A 25,978-nucleotide genomic window follows, 5' to 3' on the forward strand; every position below is an offset into this window, starting at 1 on the left:
TATGGGGAGATCATGAGTAAAGATGGGGAAGTAAGGCAGGCAACATAGGCAAGGTATTTGTGGCACCCAGTACAAAACAAAAATGCTAGTCCCTTTGTTCACAAACTATTGCGAATTTCAAGACAGGGCAGCCAGAGCATTCGCCCAAGCGTGGGACCTTCCAAGGGCAGAGGTCACGGGACGGCATGGGTTGCACACCCATGGAACCAATCCCGAATGCAGGGTGCATGTGAAGAACGGTGGTCCGGGGCATAGCTGTGTGAGCGTGAGTGGTGGAAGACGAGTGGGCGGAGGCACGTTGGAGCCACATGCCTGGGCACCACCGGTAGGAGGATGGGCCGGATGCTGAGTTCAGTGGGGAACCTCTGAAATTTGGAGCCAGGAATGCTGGAATCCAAAGAATGTCTTCAATACTTGGCTCCCACTGTGTAGAAGCAAAATTTGAGGTGGCTTGGGACGGACTGGAGAGAGGATGAAGGCTCGGGTCCTTTGAGAAGGGATGGCTCTGTGCACCAGAAGCGGCAGCAGGAATGGAAGGGGGCAAATGGACACGGGGGTAACTAAAACGAGAAAGGGTGCGCAGAAATGATACTGAAATGTTGAACCTGTGTGGCAGGACTGAGAAGAAAGAGCAAAGGTCATTGAGGAAGTTGGGCATTCAATCCATGTTCTTTACAGATTGGCTGATTTATCTGCAGTGACTTCATGACACTGCGAGGATTTCACCAAAGCGCTAAGACTTCAATGATGGAAATAACCAAGTACATGTAAATTCTGAAATAGATCAAGCAGAGAAAGACAATTATCATATGGTTTCACTCATTTGTGGAACATAAGGAATAGCAGGGAGATCGGTAGAAAGAAGGGAAGAATGAAGGGGGGGCAAACAGAAGGGGGAATGAACCATGAGAGACTATTGACTCTGGGAAACAAACTGAGGGCTTCAGAGGGGAGGGGAGTGGGGGACTGGGATAGGCCAGTGATGGGTATTAAGGAAGGCACATATTGCATGGTGCACTGGGTGTTATACGCAAACAATGAATCATGGAACATTACATCAAAAACTAAGGATATACTGTATGGTGAATAACATAACATAATAAAAAATTTAAAAAAAATTCTTCAGCAAAGGGCAGTGTCTGCACTCTCATTATATTTAATGAAGCTCTGAAAACGTCCACCGGTGCAGAGCACATGCTAAGGGTTTGATGAGCAAGTCTTGATTTGTGCAAATCCAAGCATCTTAGCCTGACCTAGGGCTTTAGCCCCGGCCCCTGCGCACCTGTCCAGCCTCCTGTCACACTACCCCCATCCGTACCCCGTGCCCCAGGGATGGACCAGTTTCTTTTGCCTGAGAATCTTCCTTTCCCACTCCATTGCCATACCCCCAACTCTATTTATTCTTCAAAACTGTTCTCTGGGCATGCCCACCCCTACCCCCCAACTCCCCACACCCCACCCCCCGCCGCCAAGTCTAGATTGCACCCTGACCACTCTGTGTCTCCTTTTTCTATTCATATAGACACTGGTCTCATAAGACATTGGACCTCAGTGATAGCACCACGCCTAACATTAAGGGAGATGCTTGGTAGATGTTTGTGGAGTAAATGAATAAATAAAGAGATCAAGTTTGGCCATTAGACGGAAGTGATTATCTGAAAACCCATTCATTTCTGCATTAATAGCTGAACTGTTTTTAGTTCCAAAGAGGGCACATGGCCTGCAGTGCCTAAGCAGCAGAGCGTATGCTACTGCTGATTGAATAGCCATGTGCCAAATGGGGCTCACTTTTATCATTCTGATACCCCAGCCCGTCTGCTGTACCAGGGACCAGGGGGGAGCAGGACCGACCCAAGTGCAAGAAGAGGCTGGGAATGGTCCACACTCATGCACTGTTAGTAGAGAATTTAGAACTATTAAAGTATCCACTGAAAGTTGGACCATTTCTGTTAACACCATGAGCTGGCACTTCTAAACGTCAGTGGTAAAATACTCCTTCCCCTCAGGGGCTGTTCTGCTTTCTCCCCCAGAGAACCCCACTGGGGAGCAGCCCAGGGTTGCAATCCTGCTTCTCAGGGCAGAGTAGAGACTATTTATCTGTGCTTTCTATATAACTGTGGGCCCCTCAGAACTTCCCTTTTCCTCCTCCTGTTGATGGCAATGTCACAGTGACCTTCCGGGGGCAAGCCAAGCCTGCCACTTCTCAGGCGCTCTGCATCCCTCCTTTTAGATTTAGAGAGGCATCCGGAAGGTTGCTTGGCTCGGAAAAGCCTCTCCGAGTGGAGCTGAGATCTTAGTTGTAGAATGGAATTAGAGGGCTGTCGTGGAATCAGCATCTCCGCCCCTGTGTATGTGCTGGGTCAGAGTCGGCTTCTGGTCTTGCATTTACTAGCATTTGTGTAGCTTGTGGACCTCACTCAGTGCAACATCTTTCTGAAACCCCTCCCTCTGTGCTGAATGAGGTTGGAAGCTATTTCAAAAGCTACAGAAGCTATGGCAATTTGAAAACTTTACTAGCCGACATTTTGTATCAGAGTTAATATAATACCAATAGGATGCCCCATCTTGACAAATTAGCAGTTTGAAAGGTATGGTGATACCAGTGGATCACTCATAAATATGGAGGTGGTTTGTATCTCCCTTGGCTGTAAGCCAGTTGTCATAATGAGCAACCCAGTTGGTGGACTGCTCTGACCCTTTTCCTAGAACCTGTGAGCAGAGTAAATTCTGTGTGTTGGGTGCTGGTTGAGGTTGCCATGTCTGTGCTCAGCCCAAGGGTGGAGATTCCTGGTATAAATAAGGAGCTCCACTGCCTATAGGATAAAACCTAAGGATGCCTTTCATGATGCGGGTCTCGTCAAAATGCCAACTTCCTCCTTAGGGTCACCCCATCACTAACCTTGAACTCTAGGAACCAGCTATGCTGGGAGACGTGCAGATCCTCAGACAAAACTTGTTCTCTCAACCATCCAGGCTCAGCCATACTATTTGCTTTGCCCAAAATTTTCCATTTACCCTCACTCCCTCATTTACCAGAATAACTCACAACTAAGTTCTGGCACCTTCTCATGCAGGAGGGCTTTCTTCGCCCAGTTCCCCAAATGAGATCAGTTAAATGCAGACTTTGTTCCATGTACTTAACATTGAAGCTAAATAACCTCACTTGTCCCCTAGCCCACATCGTCCTCATCCCTGTCTTCTGCACCTCTGGAGATGTTATTTCTATTGTCTGGAATACCTTCCCACGTGCTTNGTTAAATGCAGACTTTGTTCCATGTACTTAACATTGAAGCTAAATAACCTCACTTGTCCCCTAGCCCACATCGTCCTCGTCCCTGTCTTCTGCACCTCTGGAGATGTTATTTCTATTGTCTGGAATACCTTCCCACGTGCTTCCTTCTACCCTCAGCATTGCTCCTCCAGGAGAATTCTCTGGGGATGGTTTCTTCTGCTTATCTCAAGGCTGATCATGTTTTTATGAGCACTGTTCTTACAGTCCTGATAGCTACCACGAAGTCAACTGTTCAGTGGTAATGGTGTGGTGAAACTGAATCAGAAATCTGCAGGAATTTACCACTTGGGCCTTTTCTGTTAACAACAATACTGTCAAGAGAAGAATAGAATCCAATAATTTCTGATTGCTATTTTGTGGGCCAATTTATCAAGTTACGTACATATCTTCTCAATCCAAGTTGAATGTTGGGTTTTTTCCTCCCTTACTCAACATATCCACCACTGCTTAGCTTAGTTTTTCTTTTTCTCTCTACCCTCAGGGTAACCTTGACTGTCTGGCAGCCCCAGTTGATTCAGGGCAGAAGCCCAAGGCCCTTGGCTTGTCCAAAGTATCATGGCGGACACTCAAGGCTTGGCTGCTCATAACCCTGGTGAAGGCTCTGTGTCCTCCTCCTGACATTTGGCCAGCCCCCCTTAGCCATCTCTCTTCATGAAAAATATTGACCTTGCTCATTTCAAGGCCTAAAATTACCTTTTTTCTACATACTATTTCTTAATCTTTCCTCTTTCAAGTGAGAAAAGAAAAGTCAAGGCTGCAATTTTTTCCTAGTCTCTGTAAAATCCGAATCTAGCCTATGATTATTTCTTAACTAGCAAAAAGTTCAAAAGTTCCATAGTTTCTTCAATTAACTACGCTCCCTCTCTTATTTTTTTAAATCATCAGTACCCTGTTAGCATTAACTGCTTCTTGGCTAAGCCTGCTCTTTTATAATCTATTTCATAAAGGCATCGTATTCCTCTCCTTAAACATTTTTAGAATAGTTGAACATAACCAGACTTTTTTAAAACAAGGCATCCAGTGGTTCCTCGCAGATAATTTAGAGGCTCACAGATGGGGATGAGATAATGGTGCCTATAAGAATCATGGGGAGTTTTAAAAAATCTGCTGGCTCACCCTTTCTCACCCCACTTCACCCCGAGTGTAACTAAACCCAGGAAATTATAACTTTAAAAAAGCTATTTTGATGATTCTAATCTGGCCTCTGGTTGGGAATCGTGGTCATGATGGTTCCAGGTACACAGGACCCATCTGAGGGCTGTCGATTTCACACATGAGTTACACTGAGGAGCAGAAGTGGGGGGTAGTTGGATGTGATGGTTCTGGGAGGCTTCTGGAAGAGTTATGTATTGTGTTGAGTTGGATCTTGAATAATAACAACGTAGCCACGACTGGCATGTGTTGAGCATGTACTGTGCAGAGCACTTCATCTGCGTCACCAGCTTCAGTCCTCACCAAGGATGGTACTATCTCCTCTTTGTACAGACGGGGAAAATGGAGCTCAGAGAGGTCAAGCGCTTGGCCCAAAGTCACACAGCAGGTAAGTAGCAGAGCTAGTATTTAACCCTTCAGTCAGTGTGACTCCAGAGCTCTGACTGCTATGATGTGTCGGATTTAGTGGGAGGGAAGCAGCAGAGACTCATGGTGTGGGTTACAGCAGGAAAATTATTTCTACCTGATCGAAATCTTTGTGGGAGACAGTTATCCGGGCTTATAAGAAGTCCTTCAAGTCAATTATGGACATCACCATTAGGCTGAAAATTGTCTTTCTGTCTCTAAGAAGATGAGAATGGCCGAGTTTTTATCATCATGAATAAACCTGGTGTATGAACCTCCACTTTAATTTTTCTATCTAATTCCATAATCATAATTCATAATCATAGTCATTTCTTGGAGATCAGAGGGACTTTAGATCCCGTGAAGTCCTTTTTCTCGTCCGACTTCCTTATTTGGCAGGTTTATTTATTCATGGGAAGGCAGCATCAGGCCAAGTCAAGCCGAGCTGCCCCCCCCCCCCATCTAAGCGCAGTGCGGCCTGCGGCCGGTAGTGAGGCCAGCGCGGCGCTCCTGCCCCCTTCCCTCGGCGGATTCCCTCGGCTCGCAGGAGTCACTTGGCTCCGGGGGCTCCGCTCCCCTGCCCGCTGCCTGGGACCATCCGAGGGCCCTCCGGGCGCAGGCCCGGATGCCTGTCACCCCTCCGCCCTTCCGTGGAAAGTGAAGTTTGAAGAGTGGGTTAGAGGGAACGATGGACGTGAAGAGGCGGCCCCACCTGGCGCGGAGGAACCAGACTTCTGCAGCTGTTGGACGAATGATCGAATGACGGGAAAATTGCAGGCTGAACCCTGAATTTGTGAACTTAGAGTTGCTCAGTTTCATAAGTGCAGGCTTGATTTCAGGTTCCCATCTCCCCCAGCTACCTAAATTGAAAAAAAAAAAAACAAAAAAACTTGAGCTCGGGGACAATAGCATCTTTGGAGGTCTGGACAGCTCAGCAGAAAACCTTTCAAATCCCACACATCTGAACTTTAGTGCATTCTACTGCAAAATATCAGCACCTTGGAACCTTTGAAAAAGTAGGAATGTCTGAAAAGCCTGGACCTGTTTAACTGTGGGGTTACTAGTCTGAATGGCTAGGGAGAGGGCATCTTCCCTCGCTGACCTACCTGGATGGCTGGCGCCGCGAGGATCGAGAAGCCCCTGGTTCAGATGCCCAGGTGAATGGTGTGCACGAAGAAGAGCAGGACAAAGAAGATGAGGAGGATAAGGGTGGTGAGGAGGAGGAGTTCGATAACCAAGAAGATGAAGAGGAAGAAGCAGGTGTAAAAGGGGGGAGGACACAGGTGAAGTCAGTGGGGAGGAAGAATTTGGACATGATGGAGAAGGTGATGAAGGTAAGGGGATGGGGAGGAAGAAGAGGAAGAAAACTAAGGAAGTGGGCAGGTAAAAGAGGAAAAGAAAAACTGATGATGAAGGAGAAGATGATTAAGACCAAAATAACCTGCGAAGAAAGAACTGCTCAGTATTGGTTGGCCTGCTCACTGGTAGCAGTTTAAATAATAATAGTAATAAAGGTAATAAGAGTAATAAAGGGTATCTGTGATACCAACCACAGGACCCCCACCCACCCAAAGAGCCAAAGAATAGTTCCTGCGACATTCTGCCTTCCTCCATTTGGTCCGTCTTCAAAATCCACCATCAACTTGGGGATTTCACCCCAACAAAATTGTTAAGTCCTGTTAGGTTCTCGTGTAAGATTCTTGCTGAGCATGGGCTGTTGTGGTGAGTCAACCGTCAGCGGCTGCTAGTTACGCCAAAGCATTTTTACTTTCTGTACAACAAAGAAGGCTTGTAAGTCAAATCTTAACAAAAAAAAGAAAGTTCCCCACTTTCTTAGTGGGAATTAGCTGGCCCGAAATATCCATGGTGCCGAGGCCGAGAAACCCTGGTATAAATGGCATGGACTGGGTTTGAATCCAGCTCTATACTTACTAGCTGTGTGACCTTAGCCACGTTACTTAACCTCTCTGTGGCCCATCTGCAAATAAGGCTCATGATTGTCCCTTCCTCACGGCTGTCAAGGGACTTAAATGAGTTGGTGTATTTGAGGCACTGGAGCCGTATCTGGCACACCGTGGACGTGTGTTTAAGAGAGGCATCTGGTACCGTGGTGGAGCGGGCTCCTGAGTCAGCCTGGCTGCGTGCGAATCCTCCATCTGCCATTTACCGGCTGTGTGACTTCGGGCAAATCACTTAAACATTCTTGACTCAGATGCATCAGTAAGAGGAAGATAATAATAGTATTTACCATTAAGATAAATCATGTATGCAAAATGATCGGAACAGTGATTTGTACATCCCAAAAGCTGTATACGTCCAGTTATTATTACTGTTTTTATTCCTTCTGTTAAACAAATATTTGGGCCTCCTGGGCACAAAGGGGTGAAGTCGCTTGGCTTACAGCTGTTAGATAGCAAAGTCAGGATGAGGACCCCTGACTCACGAAAGAAGGAAGGCTCTGTCCAGTAGAAAAGTTTACGATTCTCTCGACTCCCTCGGCATCCCGTGTAGCAAAAAGCTGGGTGGGGTGTGATCATTCGGGGTAATTACTAATTTGGAGGCAGTGTGGAGAGAGGCACTATGACCTACAGGGTCACTTAGCAGCATGTAATTCCAGCGCTGCCTTTGAGAAACGAAGACTGCGGGTCATTCAAGGAGGAAAATCACCCGATGCTGAAGTGCCAAGATCAGAGTTGTCAACAGGGGAGAAAGTGATTTGAATTTCTTTCTGTTACTATTATTGGAAGAGGCATTTCTTTAAAAGACATTTTGTGCAGTCATTGTGCTGTTCCAATGTAATTCACCATGGTGATAGTAGTGCCTTTTGAAAAAACATTTCCTTTTCTTTTTTGTAGTTGTTTTGAGATGTAGAAAAAAACAAAATTTCAGCTTTCTGAGAGCGTCTAACTTTGGGAGTTGTAACTACTATTGGAAAATGAGCCCAGTTAAGGTTAACACACCTGTTTAAATGGCTTTCAAAATTGTGTGTTATTTTAAATGGCTCCGTTAATTAGATTCTCTTTGATGACTCATATTGGAGAAATATAGACTTAGGGCTCTTGCTATGACTCAAGCAAGACCTGGGTTAGAAAACCTGCAAACCGGTCTACCTTTTTAGCCAGGTGTAACTGTTAACTAAGTGTTTGTCTCTCTGCAATCAGGAACTCAGCAAGCACAAAATAAGTGAAAGTAGCAAATTATTTGGAGACCTTTCCAACCTGTGTCTGACCTTCTTGATTCATTTGCAGAGGTAATTGCCTGTGGAAATTGCTGTGCTTTTATCTGTGGTGCTATTAAAACACTGGTTGAAATGAGGTGGCACAGACTGCATGGTTAATGGGTTACCGGGGAGTGGGAGCTGTTGTTTTATTCGACAGATGAGAAATAGCTGAAAATAACCTTCTGTCTCCCCTGTAAGAATTTTGCTTGTTAAGTGACATTCACCAACACAGCAGAGTTTCAGCGAGGTATAGGAATTTGTGCTATTCTTAGCAAGATATTAAGTGAGAGTTTTCAGGCTTTTCTGGCTATAAAGTAGGGAATATTCCCTGATTTCTGTGCTCAGGGGAATGGCTGTCCACTTTGGGGAGGAATGAGAACACAGTGCCCATAGGACATTCGGAGCGGAGTGGAGTCGTTCGTATCTGTGTCCCCTGCATCAAGGTACCACTGACCTGTGGGATCATTCCCTCATTCTCTCCTGGCTTCACTGTCGTTGTTCTGTCTAGTGGGGTAAGGTTAGCTGCCTTCTTGGCCTCCTCCTGCTTCCTCAATATGGCCCAGTATTTTTCCCCCCTCTGACCATCCTCCTCCCTTGGAATGGAGCATTATACTCACAACTTCTTAGGGAAAGAGTGGGGGATCCCTGTGGTATAAAGCAGTGTTTCTCAAACTTGAAGATGCCTCAGAATCACCTGGAGAGTTTGAAGAGATACAAATTCCTGGGTCTCACCCACAGAGATTTGGATCCAGTAGATTTAGAGTGGGCGTGAGAATTTTCATTTCTACCAGTTGCCCAAGCAAGTGATGTTCCTGGTTTGAGACCACGTCGTGAGGCCTTTGTGTGATATTATGATTTGTGATAGTAAATATATATTTGGTTTTCCTCCCTGTTTCTGGCACAGAGCTCCTAAAACCCTTGGAATTTCCTGTGCTGATAGCAATAAAGGTGTCTCTTGTTGTATGAATGAGGTGACTTTTGGAAGCACCTAAGGATCTGGGATGGTTGCCAGGAGAGCCAATCACGTGATTAGAAGGTTGGAACTTTCAACCCGCCCCCCACTTCCCCTTCCCCCAACCAGCCTCCTGGGAGGGAAGAAGGGTGAAGATGGACTTCATTCACCAATGGCCAATGATTTAATCAGTCGTGCCTATGTAACGAAACCTCCATAAGAACCCAGAAAGAGAGGGTTTGGAGAGCCTCCAGGTTGGTAAACCAGAACACTTCCAAGTGCCATGCCAGACCCCAAACTCCAGGAGGACAGACACTCCTTTGTTCAGGGCCTTGCCCTGTGTATCTCTTCATCTGGCTATTGACCCCTATCCTTTAATATCCTTTGTAATCACCCAGGAATCTAGTGAGTAAACAGGTTCCTGAGTTCTGTGAGCCGCTCTAGCAAATTAATCGAACCCGAGGAGGGGTTCATGGAAACCATTGTCAGAAGTACAAGCAGCCATCTGGACTTGCAAATGGCATCTTAAGTGGGGGAAGTCTCATGGGGCTGAGCACTTAACCTGTGGAATCTGGTGCTGTCCCTGGCAGACAATCTTAGAATGGAGTGGAATTGTAGGACACAAGGCTGGTGTCACAGAAATGGTTGTGGGGTGTGGAAAAAGCCCACCCACATTGTAAACCTTGTACAACTGAACCTGAACTCACCTCTTTGGGACAGCCTCTTCAGTAGTTAGCTGACAGCACTTTCTGAGCACTCACTGAATGAAGGGGTAGAAAGATGTCCGTGAAATGACCACCATAATTCCCGCACTCCAGAAAGTCTTCTGTTTAAAGAAAAGCACAAGCCTCCATGTCACAGTGGGCTGTACCCACTCAATGCCAAGGGCTGAGGGGACCTGAGTCTCAGGGTGCTGAATGGAGGGATGTTAACCCTGGGTGGGTCGAGAAAGAAGACTAAGATTTATTTTGGATCTATCCCAAGCCAGCACTATGGTTGGCATTTGCCGTGTTAATTAACTGAATCATCACAGAAATCCTGAGCGGTGGAGATTACGCTCTTTCTCTCATAAATGAGGAAACTGAGGCTCTTATGACTTGAATCTGTGGTGCAGGGGCCAAGGGCAGGACGCCCCAAGACGAGCCACTTCGGCATGAAGATTATTTTGAGCTGACAACAATTAACACTCTGTGGGCTTAAGAGAAACTCTTGCCCTTCCCTTAACTACATAGGAGAATCTAAGTTGGGGGTCTTTCTCAGAATAAGGGTTATTAGCAGAGATAAATTTTATATGAGTGACCCATCTGTATGGCAGGGCAAACATCTGATTACCAAATATCTGTTCTTCTTATCGCCCTGTGAAGTGCTTTCCTTTCCTCTGAAGTCCCAGACCCCTAACCCCTCTCGTTAGTCCAGGATGACATATAGACCTCATTTTACCTGACTGTCTTTGGAATTGCCATGTCTGGGTGGATTCCCTGTGTGTATGCTATTGAATTTGATTTTCTCCCATTAATCTGTCCCATGTCAATTTGATTCTTCGTCCAGCTAGAAAGGACCCTCGAAGGGGACAGAAATTTTTGCTCCTTGAGAGCGGCAGGGCCAATAGGGTTCTTTCTTTTCAGAGACCAAGTTATTTTCACTACTCCATGTTGCTCCTCAGCATAGCGCATGAAAAGCCTGAGTGTTCAGTTAATGTTTGTTGAATTAAGACGTCGGATGATTAAGTTAGGGAAGGAATGTTTCCAGGAAATGATGACTCTAGAGATGGTCATTAACCATCCTGCTGTTAATTATTGTTGTATTTATTGAGCATTTATTATGTACCAGGTACTGTGATAAGCATTTTATATACATTACTAAAAAATAAACTATAAGGTAATTATTCTATATGAAGATATTTAAAGAAGAGGAATGATTATTCTGGGGTTGGTAGTGAAACCAGGTTTCCAAATTGCAACTTTTTGTCTCCACAGTATAGAGTTCTCCTACTCTGCTCTGATCTGCTATAGCATGACACCCAGTAGTTACTTTTTTTATCTTCCCCTTGTTACTACTAATTTCTTCCCAGATAATGAGATAGATCCATAGCTATGGATTTCAAGACACAGGAAATAAGATTTTAAAAGTTAGTTGCCAGTTACCATGCCAATATAAACATTACCCTCGCACCCACTCATCATTATCACATTAGGATAAGCACGAGCAATTACAGCAGCAAAGACCAAAAATACTACGTGAACAAAATGAGACGTGTTGCTGTCATGTGGGCCAGATGACATGGATCGAGGACTTCAGTCTGGTTCCCAGACCTTCCTCCCACCCCCTCTGCCTGCCTGTATGCCTCTGTTTATTCCTCAGTCCTTCCTAATCTATGAGCAGCTCAGTTCAGAATCACCACGTAGTCAGTATTTCAGCAGATGTGTCAAAGTTCTTAGCATTTATAGATTTTGCAAAAACTCTGCGGGCCTCGGTTTTTGCAGGATGAGCTTGGTTTAAAACCTCTCTCTGCAGTCCAGTACTTTCCTATTATGATAAAGTTTGGGTCTGTCTATGCCACTAAAAGATAATAGTTCCCATTCAGGCTAGTGTTCCAGGCTGCTGTCTTAGTGAAATGCCCTCCGATGTGCGTGTTCTGACATTTGACTCCAAGTCAGTAGCTGAAAGAGACGATAACATTGAAGGTCTCTTTGTTCTGAGTGCTCTGGGTACTTTCACACAGTGTCTCGCTCCCCCAACAACCCAGGGAAGTGAGCAGGTGATATTTCTTTTGTCAGGCTGACAGAAATGGAAGGGGAGAGCAGCAAAGTATTTTGCCTCTGGCCGCACGTCTCTAAGTGGCTGAGCCGGAACTTGAACCCAAGAGGGTATAACTCAGAAGACCCCATCTTCCTGTCCTTATCAGATAATATTGTGGGTGCGGAAGTCACTGGGTTCACCACTCAGGATTTGCTGGGCTATGCTTGACCTAGAAAGCAGAAGATTCCATTTCTGAGCTCCTTCTCTGGCTTTTGAGATTCTACTTGCTGTATCTCATTAATGTCTTGGAAGTAAAAGGATGTCTCTGGACTGCTTTGAGCTCTCAGTGCCAATGTTGTGTGTGTTAATGACTTTTCCCCCCAACCCACCAGTGCAGCCACATGACTTAATGAGCAGTTCATCCTAATCAGATGGTTGGCTAATGGGGAATTAAGGATCATAAGACTGGTGATTTTATTCTAAGGGAAATTCGTATAACGAGTCTTTTTTCTTTTTTTTCTTCAAAAAATGAAGAAATTAAGTCTCATTAAAATAAGCAGCAGTAAGGCATAATCTTCATAGATACTGAATTTGAGGCACTATCAGGTTCAAAAGCAGGGACTGGAAAGGACTTCTTCTTCCTTGGTTTTTCCTGTTGGCCTCTATGAGGTCTGGGGGTGGCAGGATAGCCAGGGTGGGAGTAGAGCTGAAGTGGGGAACAGGGAGGACAGAAGGAAGGAGGGAGGGGAGGGGTGTATTAAGGTCTATATCTTGGAAATGGGCTTTTTATAGAAATGCAACTCTCTTTTTCATCTGTCTAAACCTACTCTAAAAAAGAAATTGGTGAATAATGTAACGGGCCTTGATCATGAAGAACAAATCAAAACCAACATTTATGTCTGTAGAGTTTGACAGCATATTCTGAATTGTGAAAGAGGATAGAAAATCATAGTACCATGCTTCTCAAAGTCCCCAGCAGTAACAGTATCCCCTGGGAACTTGTTAGAGATATCCATTCTCTAGGGCCCACCCAAGACCTACCAAATCCGGAACTCTGGGGTCAAGGGCCCAGAACTGTGTCAAATGCCCTTGAGGTGATTCTGACACACACTGAAACTTGGGAGTAGGTGATTTAGTGGCATATGGCCTTGGAGTCAGAGAGACCCTGGGTTCTGGCCTCTCTGCATGCTGTTTCTCTGATATTGGACTTGATTTTCCTTTTCTGCCAAGTAGTGATGGTACCCACCTTTAGGTAGTGCTATTTTTTTTATGATTACTGCATTGCTCTGAGCTCTTGGCTTTGAAGATTTGGAAACTATTTTTCAATTTTGTGGGGGATCAGCTTGGGCGAGAGCCAGCAATTCCTAATTGCCTTTGCAAACCATTCGTTTGGCTGTCAGTAAACATGGCTGACTGAACACACACATTTGCGTCTGATCACTGCTGAAACCACACTAAAGCAACAACAAAGGAAAGGTCCTTTTAGAGCATTAGCGCATTAGGACAAAGAGCACAAGAGGTGAGTAACACAGATTGGAAAGCTAGAAAGCAGTGATTGACTTGGCAGACCAAAGAAAGCTGAACCCTAAGGTGACAGAGAGGAAATCTAAACAATAATTTGATTCACAGCAGAACTTCCCCAAAGACTCAGGCATTATGGCAATAGTGTCATTGGAAGTGAGGGTGAAGGGGGTTCAAGAATAGGGCTGGTTGAAAGTTTGTTTAAGAAGCACTTAGACCCCGTCCAGGGGCACCTTGGGTGGCTTAGTCAGTTAAGCGTCTGACTCTTGATTTTGGCTCAGGTCATGATCTCAGGGTCATTAGAGCCCCACATCAGGCTCCACACTAGGCGTGGAGTCTAAGATTTCTCTCCTTTTCTCCTTCTGCCCTCCCCTCCATCCCTCCTCCCCACTTGCTCATGCTGTCTCTCTCTCTCTCTCTAAAAAAATTTTTTTTTCTTTTAAAAATAATTCGCTTTCTTTTGCATGCCACAGGACAGATTTCTAGTTTTAAAACAGGGTACATCAAGAACAAAAATATACCCCCCTTTCCCAACCATCTTTATTTTCACTAATATAAGAAAGCCTTCTGGAAATATAAGCAAGTGACTGAACAGGATCGAACCGCTGAATCTGCAAGTCAATACATGATATTTTATGGCAGAATAACCAAGAATTTTCCCCAAAGAAAGATTTTAATTTTTCAAATATAAAAGAGTTAAAAGGATCATATGCAAACAAAGATCTTATTCCAGGTTTTATGGTAAAGATTAAGAAGAGACTGCACTGAATACAGTGAAGAAAGCTGAACCTCTTACTAATAAATAGATCCAAATTAAGAATTTCTACATTTCTTTAGAACACAGAACCAGAATTCTTTTAAAAAAAGGAGCATTTAGACCCCCAAATATCCTTCTCCTTCTATGAAGCTAGGTCACTGCCCCTCCTCCACTCACAGAAGCCGTGTATATTCTTTTTTTTTTTTTTATATTATGTTAGTCACCATACAGTACATCCCTAGTTTTTGATGTAAAGTTCCATGATTCATTACTTGCATATAACACCCAGTGCACCATGCAATGCGTGCCCTCCTTACCACCCGTGTATATTCTTGAGAGAGAGTCTCTGGGCTGGAAGACACCGCGGACAGCGGAAGGCGGAGGTACCCTATGACAGCGGAGCTTAGGGGAAAGTTCATACACTGAATGCTCAGACCTTCAGCCTCCCTCCTTGATTGCTGAATGCTGCGGGCATTTTCCAGACAGGAGATTGAGGACTTCTCTAGGAACCCAAAGAAGTCCAAAAGGACAATCCTAAAGTTGATGGCACCACACATTCTTCAACACAAACTCCAGCCAGGTCGCCCTACAGTGAATTCTCACAGTTGACAACCCCCACTCATACACACAAGGGTCCCACGCTTAAATATGAGCAGGCATCTAAGGACTGCCATATATTTCTAATTTGAAAGGCAGGCAAACACAAATAAATGAGGAAACAAAAGACCAAGCAGGGATAAGAAAACTTAAAAATATATCTATGATTGAAATCCTCAGAAGATAAAAGACATTAATGTCAATGAAACAGAACAGAATGCTATTAAAAAGCAACATTTAGTGAATAGGAAACGGATGGAAATGAAAAGTATGATATCAAATGAAAATGAAATAAAGGGATAGAAGATGGGGCACCGGGGTGGCTCAGTTGGTTGAGCGTCCAACACTTGATGTCAGCTCAGGTCATGATCTCAGGGTCATGAGACCGAGTTTTGCACTGGGCTTGTGCTGAACGTGGAGCCTGCTTAAGATCTATTCTCTCCTCCCTCTCTCCCTTCCCCACCTTGTTTGCATGCATGCTCACTCTCTCTCTTTAAAAAAAAAACAAAAAAGGAATAGAAGATAAAAGTTGAAGAAATCTCCCACAAAGTGATAGGAAGAAACTGGAGAGAAAAATAAAACTAGATTAATCTAGGAGTCCAGCACTTGGGAAAAAAGAATAGAAAATAAGAGGAAGAAACCATCAGAGAAATAATCCAATTAATTATGTGACTAAACTATTAACTACATAACTAAATTTATGTAATCATTTCTCAGTATATACATATATCAAATCATTGTGTTATACACCTTAAACTAATACAATGCTATATGTCGGTTATATCCCACTAAAACTGGAGGAAACCAAAGATGGGACCAAGAGAATCTTTTACCAATATCACTTGGAAAGCCTACCTCCATTTTTAAGGATTCTCTTTTCAAAATTTTTATGTTTTTACCTGATTTGTTTCCTGCAGCGATACTTATTCCCTCAGTGTATTCATTCAGCCCATGCTTTTTTAGTCTTTTTCTGTATTTGGCATAAAAGGGGAACAGAAAGATGTCAGAGGTGTCAGTGTGACTTTATCCATATCAACTCATCTTCCATGACCAGCATGTCCCCATCGTTGCCAAATGGAGGGGCCAGATCGTAAGGGCTGACAAAGGCCTAATAACCTCCTGCTGGGAATTAAGAGTCAGAAACAAGCATAGGTGTGAGTAGCGTCTTATTTAAATTCTGTTTTTATATATCTTTTGGAATTCCGTATAGAAAAAAGTCAGTTTGGATAAACCCATAAACTACCCGCAGAGAGCAATGATTTTTAAATTATTACAAAGAGGAAAAAGACTCATTAGTCCTTTATCTCTAAGCTTTGATACACCTGCAGAAATAGCTTTTCTTTTTTTTTTTTTTTAGCCTTCTTGAATTTAGGAGTGAATATGCTCTGCAAAGTTGTTTAGTTGGGGTGCATCTTCCAACAGGAATAAATTTTTGTGAATAATGACCAATTTCCTAAGAAGCCCACAAGTCTGTTTACCCCACTGATGATGAAAAGTATGCAGGTGAGGTTCTAACAGCTCTGTGGAAGCCAGTGGCCCAGGATGGCAGAGAGGCTCTGCTAACACAGGGATGGGGGCTTCACATCTTCACTCCCTTTTGTTAGCATGCAGATTAAGTGCCCATCTCGCTTCAGGAAGCTGGAGTAGACCTCCCAAAGAGACAGAAATGAGAGATGGAGGAGTGGTATGGTGGTGCAGCCACTAGTTCTAGAATGGGGTGCTTAAGGAGACCAGGGAGCTGGAGAGCAGGTTAAGCATAAACAAAGAATAAATTAGGGGCTTCGGAACTGTGGCCTGCTAACCACACTTCTTAATTCCAAACTCAGTCCTGCAATGTCTCTTGTCTGTTCCCCCAAAGATCCTCAAGGTTGACCTATCTGCTTTACTTCCATTTCTAATGCCCTTAATTTGCTGCTTCTGGCGAGGGTTTTCCTCCATCTTGGGTTCATAAAATAGAACAGTCTCTCGATTTTCCTTCTCCCTTACCTTTTGAGAAACTGTGAAGAATTTTATTTTAAGTGATAAAAAAAAAGCTGACTAGAAATAAAGTGTCCTTATTACGCTTATCCTTCCATCACCCCATCCACCGCTGTCACCACTCTCCCTGTTTACTTTCTTTGCTCTTCCCTCCCCTTGCCTCTCCCCTCCCCTCATCTCTTCCCTCCACTCTCCTTCCTTCTCCTCTCCTCTCTTTTCCTTTTATTTTCACTTTAATCTGCTGGAGGCAAGTTTTAAGAAAGAAAGAAAGAAAATGAAGTAACCCAAGAAAATTTCCTTGAAAGGAAGGCCATAAATTTCCAGATTGAAAAGACTTATTGAAAGCCTAGCACAATGGATGAGAACTGAGCCACAGCAAAGGCACACCATTATGAATTTTCAAAACATTGCAGAAAGAGAGTTTCTCGAGAGGAAAAAACAGATTCAGTATGAAGGATGAAGGATGTGAATGCTTTTGTCTTCTCAACAGCAAGAGAAGACAATGGAGAAATGCTTCCATTGAGAAATGAGAGAAATGATTTCACATGTAGGATTCTACACCAGCCCAGCTATTAATTAATTGTAAGAGTAAACATTGGGTCTCAAAAATTTTGCTTCCATATACTCTTTCTCAGAAAACTGTAAAAAGATGTCTTCTACTGACAAAAACTTGTAAACCAAGAGGGTGAAAGACATGGGATACGGGAATCAGGGGATCTAACCCAAATAAGTGACACTACTTCCCAGGATGCTGGGGCAGGACATCTACACAGCTGGCAACGGAACAGTTCAGAAGCCTCCAGGAGAGATTTCTTTTTTCTTTTTCTTTTTTTTCTTTTTCTTTTTCTTTTTTTTTTTTTAAAGATTTTATTTATTTATTCGACAGAGATAGAGACAGCCAGCGAGAGAGGGAACACAAGCAGGGGGAGTGCGAGAGGAAGAAGCAGGCTCCCAGCAGAGGAGCCTGATGTGGGGCTCGATCCCAGAATGCCGGGATCACGCCCAGAGCCGAAGGCAGACGCTCAACGACTGAGCCACCCAGGCGCCCCACTTTTTCTTTTTTTTAAAGTAAGCTCCATGCCCAGCATGGAGCCCAGTGTGGGGCTTGAACTCACAACCCTGAGATCAAGACGTGAGCTGATATCAAGAGTCAAATGCTTAACTGACTGAGCCACTCAGGTGCCCCCAGGAGGGATTTCTTTATAGAAATGAAATTGGTAGGCTAACTAATATATTTTAAAATATTAAGAAGAGACTTTATCTGCGGGAGAATTTGGAGTCAAATTAGTGATAAGCAAACTAAACAAATGAAAAGATCATCATTAGCTATAGGGAAAAGGAAACACTGTAGAAAAGGAAAAGTGACCTGAGTATCCTGTGTGGCTTAGCTGTGAATATCTCTCATCCAGTTACAATAATATCCACACAGATAATTATCAAACCGAGATGATGCTCTAACCACATTGGAGGATGGGGCAATGGGAAGAGGGGAAATGAGTGAGATTGGAGGGCAGTGGGGGGGAAGAGAGCTAAATTCTCAGAGGCCAGCAGATAATTCCTAAAACTGAAATATCAGGACATGGCAATTTGAGAATGACATTCAACCATGAGGATCAATAGCAAAACAAGCAGCTTAATACAATGGAAAATGGGTTCTTCTGCAGAATGGGAAATTGGGTGAAAAGAAAGAATATCTAGGGGAGTAAAGACTTAAAAGATGTTTTGGCCATTTAACTCTTTAAATGATGTGTATGTGTAAGTATACACAAATAAACAAGAACATTTAAAAAGGGAAACAAAAATTTTGCCACCCTTCCCCTAAATTCCATACAGTAATTTTTAACTGAGAGTCAGAGAATACTATGTTTATTTTTCTTCGGGTGGGACCCAGGGCTCTTGCTATGATACAGTGTTAACTCTAAACTGCTCAAAGAGAGAAAGAAACCTGCCCTTAGGCAAATCAGCATTTTGCCTTGAGATTGAGAAAAGTCTTTCCTACCTCCTATGGGGCGGGGCGGGGGGGGGGGGCAACTAATTCACATTTAGAGTCATCCAGGTCATCCTCGGCCCTGTGGGACTCTGTTATGTGGGGACATTCCAATCTCCCTCTCTTCCTCCCCACATCACACTCAAGTATCTATTCAAGCAGTAGCTGGACTTATATGGAATCTCTCCCAGTTAGGTTGTGAGTATGTAAGGCATAATGCTTTATATAGAGATATCCATAAATACAGTGTATGCATGAAAAATGTATAACCTCACTTCATATAACATTAGACAAGGGCATTGAGTGAATTATCCATTTTTAAAAGCAATAATGTTTCTAATAATAATAATAATAATTAAATAAGGCCCTCCTGAGGACCTTTAACCTTCTAGAATGTCTTAGAGGCAGACTGCCATGAGAGCAGCCCTGGGTTGTGAATGATAGATGTGGCATCACTGTCTTAATGGTCTGACCAGCACACCAGTGCCCCAGACGTGAGCCTAGTTCTTAAACCATTGACAAGAGAGCTATTCTTACTGTATTGATTTGGTGTAACTGTATTTTTAATTTCAAAATTAAATTAGTTTTCTGGCAGCCATCCTGACAAAGGCACCTCTTACTCTTCATGCATGACCTCTGGTTCACTGTGGACCAGAAAACAGAGCTGATCCAGAACCGTCATACAGGCTTATCGAGTTAGAGTCAGACTCGCTGGGGACAAGGGAGCCAGCCGGGGCCCTGGGAGGCTGGTTCTGAGCACACTCGGTGATGCAGGAGTCAGGAAGCAGGAGATCTGAGCCTCTTGTGTGTGAGTTCATTTATGAGCTTCCAAGGGCTGTGTCTGCATTATTCAGGCTTTGACTACTTTTGCTTTTATCTGGCTTCTTTTGTTCAGATTGATACACCCCCCTTGGTACCTTTCTAGAACTGGCAGCACTCTTGCCAATCCTCATTTATAATTCTTCTCAGGTGGAATCGTGTCCTCAGTGTCTTGGGCAGTATATCCAGCCCTGATGGACAGACTACTGAAGCTTTCCTTCCCTTACATCTAGATCTGTGCTTTTCTTTCTGATTTTTCCGTCTCTCAGTCTTCAGCTAAGCCTGAGTGAGACATTTGAAAGAAGTTATTGTGGCCTCTCCACACAGTGGGACAGTATTCATCAACAACATGGAATGAACCACTGACACCTGCAAGAACAGGGATGCACCTCAAGGGCGTTTTGCTAAGTGTAAAAGACCAATCTCAAAAGGTCACATACTGCACGATTCCATTGATTTAATGTTTTTGAAATGGCAGGATTATAAAACAGGAGAAGAGATTCATAGTTCCCCGGGGGAGCGTGAGTATAAAGGGGGAGCATGAGAGATATTTCTGCAGTGATGGGACAGTTTTGTATTCTGAATGTGGAGCCGGTTACATGAATATACACAGGTGATAAAATGTCACCGAGTTATACACATACTCCATGGCAACGTAAATCTTCAGGTTTTGACATTGTGCTGTACTTATATAAGATGTAACTGGTGGGGAAACGGGGCGATGGGTAGACACGATATCTTTGTACTATCTTTACAGCTTTCTGTGCATTTATAATTATTGCCGAAAAAATGGTTTTTTCCCTTAAAAAAGGAATGAACTATTCATAATGCAACAATATGGATGAATCTCAAAATAATTATGCTGAATATAAGAAACTAGTCAAAAAAAGTACAAAAGAAAAATATAGACGAGTTGGACTACCTCAAAACTAAAAATGTTTATGTGCAAACAATACTATCAAGAAAGTGAAAAGACAAAAAAAGAAAAGTGAAAAGACAACCCGCGTGGTGTGAGAAAGTATTTGCAAATCCTGTCTGATAAAGGATTTGTATCCAGAATATATAAAGAACACGTACAGCTCAGTAATACAATGACAAGCAACCCAACTGAGAAATAGGCAAGATTTTTCTCCAAAAAATAGATAAGAACGACCAATAAGCACACAAAAAGGTGCTCAACATCATGAGCCATCAGGGAAATGTCCATTCAGAGTGGGATGAGATGGCAATGTTCACTCCCTAGGATGGCAGTAATCAAAAAGGCAGATAATAACAAGTGTTGACAGGGTGTTGGGGACATTTGGAACTCTCATACACTGCTCCTGGGAATGAAACAAGGTGCACCTGCTTTGTAAAACAAGTCCTAAAATGTTAAACATAGTTACCAGATGACCCAGCAATTCCACTCCTGGGTGTCTACCCAAGAGAACTGAAAACATGTTCATGATGGTTCGTAACAGCATCATTCATAATAGCTGAGAAGTAAATGACCCAAATGCCCACGGACTGATGAATGGATAAGTGAAATGTGGACTGTCAACATCATTGAACATTATTTACTCAACAATAAAGAGGAATGAAGTACCCAAACATGCTGCAACATGGATGGGCCTTGAAAACATTGTATTAAATGAAAGGAGCCAGCTGCAGAACTTCATATCTTGTATGATTCAATTTATATGAGATGTCCAAAGTAGGCAAATCTATAGAGACAGAAAGCAGATTACTGGTTGCTGAGGGCTAGGGGGTGGGGGTGGGGTGGGGAATGACTGAGAGTGGGTAGGGCGTTTCTTTGGGAGGGGGATGGAAATATTCTAAACTTAGACATAGTGATGGTCGCACAACTCTGTAAATATAATAAAAGCCACTGAACTATACACTTTAAATGGACATATTTCATGGTGTGTTTATTATATATAAATAAAATGTTTAAAAGAGTGCATACTGTACGATTACATTTATAGAACATTCTTGAAAATGCAAGCTCACCTGTGGTGACAGAAAATATTAGCAATCGCTTGGAACAGGACGGGGTATAAGGGACATGACAAAACTTTTTCGAAAGTGATGGAAGTGTTCACTGACTTGTCTGTGTGATGGTTTTGTGGGTGTATACATATTTCAAAGCTTATCAGGTTGTATACATGAAGGGTGCAGCTTATTATATGTCAACAATCACTCAACTAAAAAAAACAAAAACGTGTGAGTGAATTTCACAAATAATAATAATAACAATTTAACAAATATTTATTGGGTACTGGTATAGTCTTACCTCCTGGGGATACAATGGCAAGGAAAAGATGGGTCCAGCCTTCAAGCAGTTCATACAGGCACAGGCAAAGAAAGATGCATGTGGTTGCAAAATGGTTTATATACCATTTCGAGCCTGGGAAGTCATGGTCAGCTTCATGGGGAGACTTTCTGGAAGTGGTGGCACTTGAGCTCAGCCTTCAAGGACAAGTGGGGGTTAGAGGTAGAAGGTGGGGTTTATGATAACATAAGGGTCCTCCTTCCTGACGCTGATGTAGGGGGAGTGGTAGGAGCACATAGTACGTACTCGTTATATCTCAGAGGTGACCTGATTTCATTTTTGCCATATTACAGTCATGCTTTTCTCCCCATGAGCCACATCACAGTGGAGTGTATTGTTGTATTCACATGTACCTTAACAATAAGTGTGAAGCAAAGTTATAAATAACATCCTTTGTTGCTCTTGGCAGACTCACCATTGTTCAGTTACTTGTGATGATGTATTCAAGGTCTGTCCCTCCACTACGTTGTTTGCTGTGTGAGAGCCAGGACTGAGTGTCTCGTACACCATCCTGTCCTCTGCAGGTAGCGTGGGACTTGGCACGTTAGCAGGGCTTGAGAAAGATTACTTGCTGATAGGTTAGGAATTGGGCTGGTACAGAATAACACATTTGGCTGGTGGCCTCAGGCATGGCTCAAACTTTTTTGTGGCAAGAAGTATAAAGTAGTCTCACTGCTCCTGCGCCACCCCCCCTCTGCCTCTTAGCTCCGGCCCCAGTCGTGCCAGCTCCGGTCCGCCTTAGCCCTGCCAACCCCCTGTTTGTCCTAGTGGCCTGCTGTCAGGCCTCTTTAACTGAGTCCACTCCCAGAGGCTGCTGGGTGAGGTTCTTCTGAAGAAGTCAGGACAGTCTGTCCTGGAGAGGGCAGCTCTGGCCACTGGCCTGCTCTGGGCAAGTTGGGCATTCTTGGGCCCTGATTGAGGGACCACTCATGTGTTGTCTCTTCTTCTTCTCCTGCCTCAGCCCTTCTGTATGCCACCATCTTCGGGAACGTGACCACCATTTTCCAACAGATGTATGCCAACACCAACCGGTACCATGAGATGCTCAACAGCGTTCGGGATTTCCTGAAACTCTACCAGGTGCCAAAGGGCTTGAGTGAGCGAGTCATGGATTACATCGTGTCCACCTGGTCCATGTCCAGAGGCATCGACACCGAGAAGGTAAGGAGGGCGATAAGCTCAGGTGAGCCCTCTGTTGGCTTTCCCTGGGAGAACTGAGGTGCTCCTGGGGCAGGGGGTCCTCAAACCTGACTGTGCATCAGAATTCATTTGGGTACTTTGGGGTTCCCATGTCCTACCTCCAGAGGTTTTGGTGGCTTCCAGATCAGCTCTGCTCAAGGACCAGCAATTAAGATTAAGAGCCATTATTTAAGAAACTGGAAAGACAGTGTGTGTCTCCTGGAAAAGAGAGGCACTGGAAGTTTAACTGTCCGGGGCAGAATTTCCCAAACTCGTGTGGTGATTTCCCTTTGGCCTCAGGCTCTGAGATGGCACAGCACTGCCACTGATTCTGTCTTTATTTAAATTTTCAATATTTTGTACATTGGAGATTTTTTTTGCATGAATTTTGGTTTTTAAAAATATTGTATTAAACTATAATTTATCTTGCTTCCTGAATTTTTAGCCCAAGGCCATTGCCTCACTGTAGTCTCAGCTCTGATAAGATTCCCACGATTCGTGGTCCTTAAACACAGATTCCCAGCCTCTCTCCCAGATATATGGAATCAGGATTTAGAGAAGGGGGAGGTGTGAGGAAAAAATCTACATTTTTAACGAGTGGCCCAGTGATCCTGTTCATCAGACGAGTCTGGTGAATACTGATCAAGGGCTTGTGCCTTAGTTATCATTGACTTGAGGAAAATATCAGTTAGATATCTCTCTAAGGTTAAGGTATCAGTTTTCCCATCTGTACAATGGAAATAGCCATGAATCCCTATTGTTCTCTAAGAGTTGCATTATTCTAGATGCATTTCAATAAAGTGAAAAAGTTGCATTGTTCTAGATGCATTTCAATATAGGGTGGCTGGGAAGAAAAGAGAAATGATACAGTGGATTTTCTATTCACTTCTCAATTATCTCCTGTGTATATTTTCTATAAGCAAACATGTAATCCTGGGTCCATTTTTCTCTGCTTCTCTGTTTTCCACCACACTTCTCCTTTTACTGCCAATCTCTAAGTACTTGGGGGATTCTGATTCCTTTCATTGTCAGAATAAGAAAAACAGAAAGATAACGCTGTTGCAGAAATAGAACACATTCAAAGCCAAAGTCAGCTGACTTTGGATCAGCTGTCCTTGCACGTACTCTTCCTCTATTAGAATAGTTAGTTGAGAGTTGACAGCTTAAAAAGAAAACTTAAACTCAGTGTAATTGATTCCCACTTCAAAGGAACAATAATTCAGTTTTGTTGAAGATCGGCCATAATCACAACAGTAACATAATAAGCTCACCACTGTCGCACCGGCTACCATGCCTTGAACGCACACTAAGAACAGATATTTACTGCGCTCTCCATGTGCTGGCCCCACATTCACGCTCCAGTGATGCGCAAAGCAGCTCTGGGAGGGAGCCGCTGTTCTTTCCACCCAAGAGACAGGGCACAGAGGCCCGGTGAGTTTTGTTAGCTGCCTCTGGTCATAAAGTTAAGAATGGCAAAGTCAGGATTTGAGTCTGGTTTTGTCTGACTTGGAAATGTGTGCTTTTCCTACTCTTACTTTTTTTTTTTTTTTATTTAAAACATATACCGGAGGGAAGAAGGATTGAGAAGATGAGGCCAGATGGAGTTTCCTTCATTTCTCACCTGGGCAGGGCATCAGTTGGGTGGGTCTGAGTCCGTGGCTTTGCCAACCACCTGCCCGAACTGTGTCTCTGCTTTTGCTTCATTCAGCGAGGCACGTAGGTTCTGTGGGTGTCTGGCAGTTGATGGAGCAGAAAAGAACTTTGATCTCTCAGCCCTGGGGCTCCTTTTCCCAGGGGCCAGGGTGGCTTTGTAAATCTGGTTGTCTGGAAAGAAGCCCTTCCCCACCCCACTGCAGGGCTGGGCTGGGCGGCTGCCCATGCGAGACAGCAACGTCAGCGTTTGCCCACCCTGCCCCTCCCTGCTGCCTCACTTTCCTGGGAGGTTTTGGGATTTGTCCCAGGTCTGGCCTAGGTGGAAGAGGGAATACTGTGGCAAAACTCACTGCAGGGCCCAGCCTGGCCTGGATGGCTGCCCTTCCTGGCAGGGGCTTGGGGCAGGCAGCTGCTGGGGAGGGGTCCAGTTCCGTGGTCCCATGCCTCTCCCTGGTCCCCTACCCTCCATCCTGGGTCAGAATGGTCAGAGATGACCATAGGAGCCTAGGGGCTATGTGTGTGTGTGGGGGGGGAAGGTGCCAGTGCTGGGCTCTTCTATCTTGACCAGCAATTAGCTGGTGACCATGAGCATGTTACCTCTCCCTCTGAGCCTCAGTTTCCATGTCTGTAACACATGGACACTAGATGCCTTTTTGTACTAAGGCCAACCTCTAAGGCCCCTTCATCTATGACCTTCTGGACTTCGGAGCCTCCCTCAGCCTGACCCACTGCTCCGCTGTGCTAATGACATCAAAAGTGAAAGCTCACATGCACAAGCACTTGTGTGTGCCAGGCGTTGCACCAGCACTTTCCACACACCAGCTCATGGAATCCTTAGAAGAATTCTAGACTCACATTCAAAACTAAAGACTTGGGAAAAGAAGCTAAGCATGGCTTTCAAGTTCACAGGAATAGTAAACATTAAAGTCGGGATTGAATCCAGGTCTGCCTGATCTTAAAGTCTATTCTCTCAACCATGTGTCTGTCCAGTCCTGCCTGGGGGGGTTTCATGAGCCTCCATTGGGACATTTCCCTGTGACCTTTGAGGCCCTCAAGAACCAGCAGGGATGGTCTCTCCTCAGGACCAAACAGAAGGGAAGGTGCCCAGAAAGGGGTCTGCTGCTGAGAAGCATTCAGCTCAGAGAGAAGGATTCAGGAACCCCTAACCTGCCCAGTGTGGAGCCAACAGGAGAATGATGGAGATCCCTGATGGCCATGGCAGTCCGGGTTGCTAGACCCCTGGGTTACCTCTCCTCACATGTGCTTTCCAGTGGATCCGGGAACAGGGCCCATGGATAAAACTTCGTCTCCACGCCAAGGCCTCGTTCACTAGCAGCGTCTGCCAGCAAAGCCCAGCCCAGGGGAAACCAAATATTGAAAGGTGAACTTACCTGGAGAACAAATGTTTGTTTTGAAC

The 25,978-nt window shown here is 44.2% G+C and overlaps 1 protein-coding gene and 1 pseudogene across 5 annotated transcripts in view; both read left to right on the plus strand.

Moving 5' to 3' along the window:
* Positions 1–25,978, plus strand: part of KCNH1 (potassium voltage-gated channel subfamily H member 1) — a 353,228-nt gene that overhangs the window by 221,820 nt on the left and 105,430 nt on the right. For all 5 annotated transcript variants that reach the window (XM_034666902.1, XM_019797426.2, XM_034666905.1 and 2 more), the window contains exon 8: positions 22,691–22,890. In XM_034666902.1, the coding sequence (XP_034522793.1) occupies positions 22,691–22,890 (200 nt within the window). The remainder of the gene's footprint in view (positions 1–22,690; positions 22,891–25,978) is intronic.
* LOC105236704 lies at positions 5,538–6,278 on the plus strand (annotated as a pseudogene).

This window comes from Ailuropoda melanoleuca, chromosome 8, assembly GCF_002007445.2.
Source record: "Ailuropoda melanoleuca isolate Jingjing chromosome 8, ASM200744v2, whole genome shotgun sequence".
Classification (NCBI taxonomy): Eukaryota; Metazoa; Chordata; class Mammalia; order Carnivora; family Ursidae; genus Ailuropoda; species Ailuropoda melanoleuca.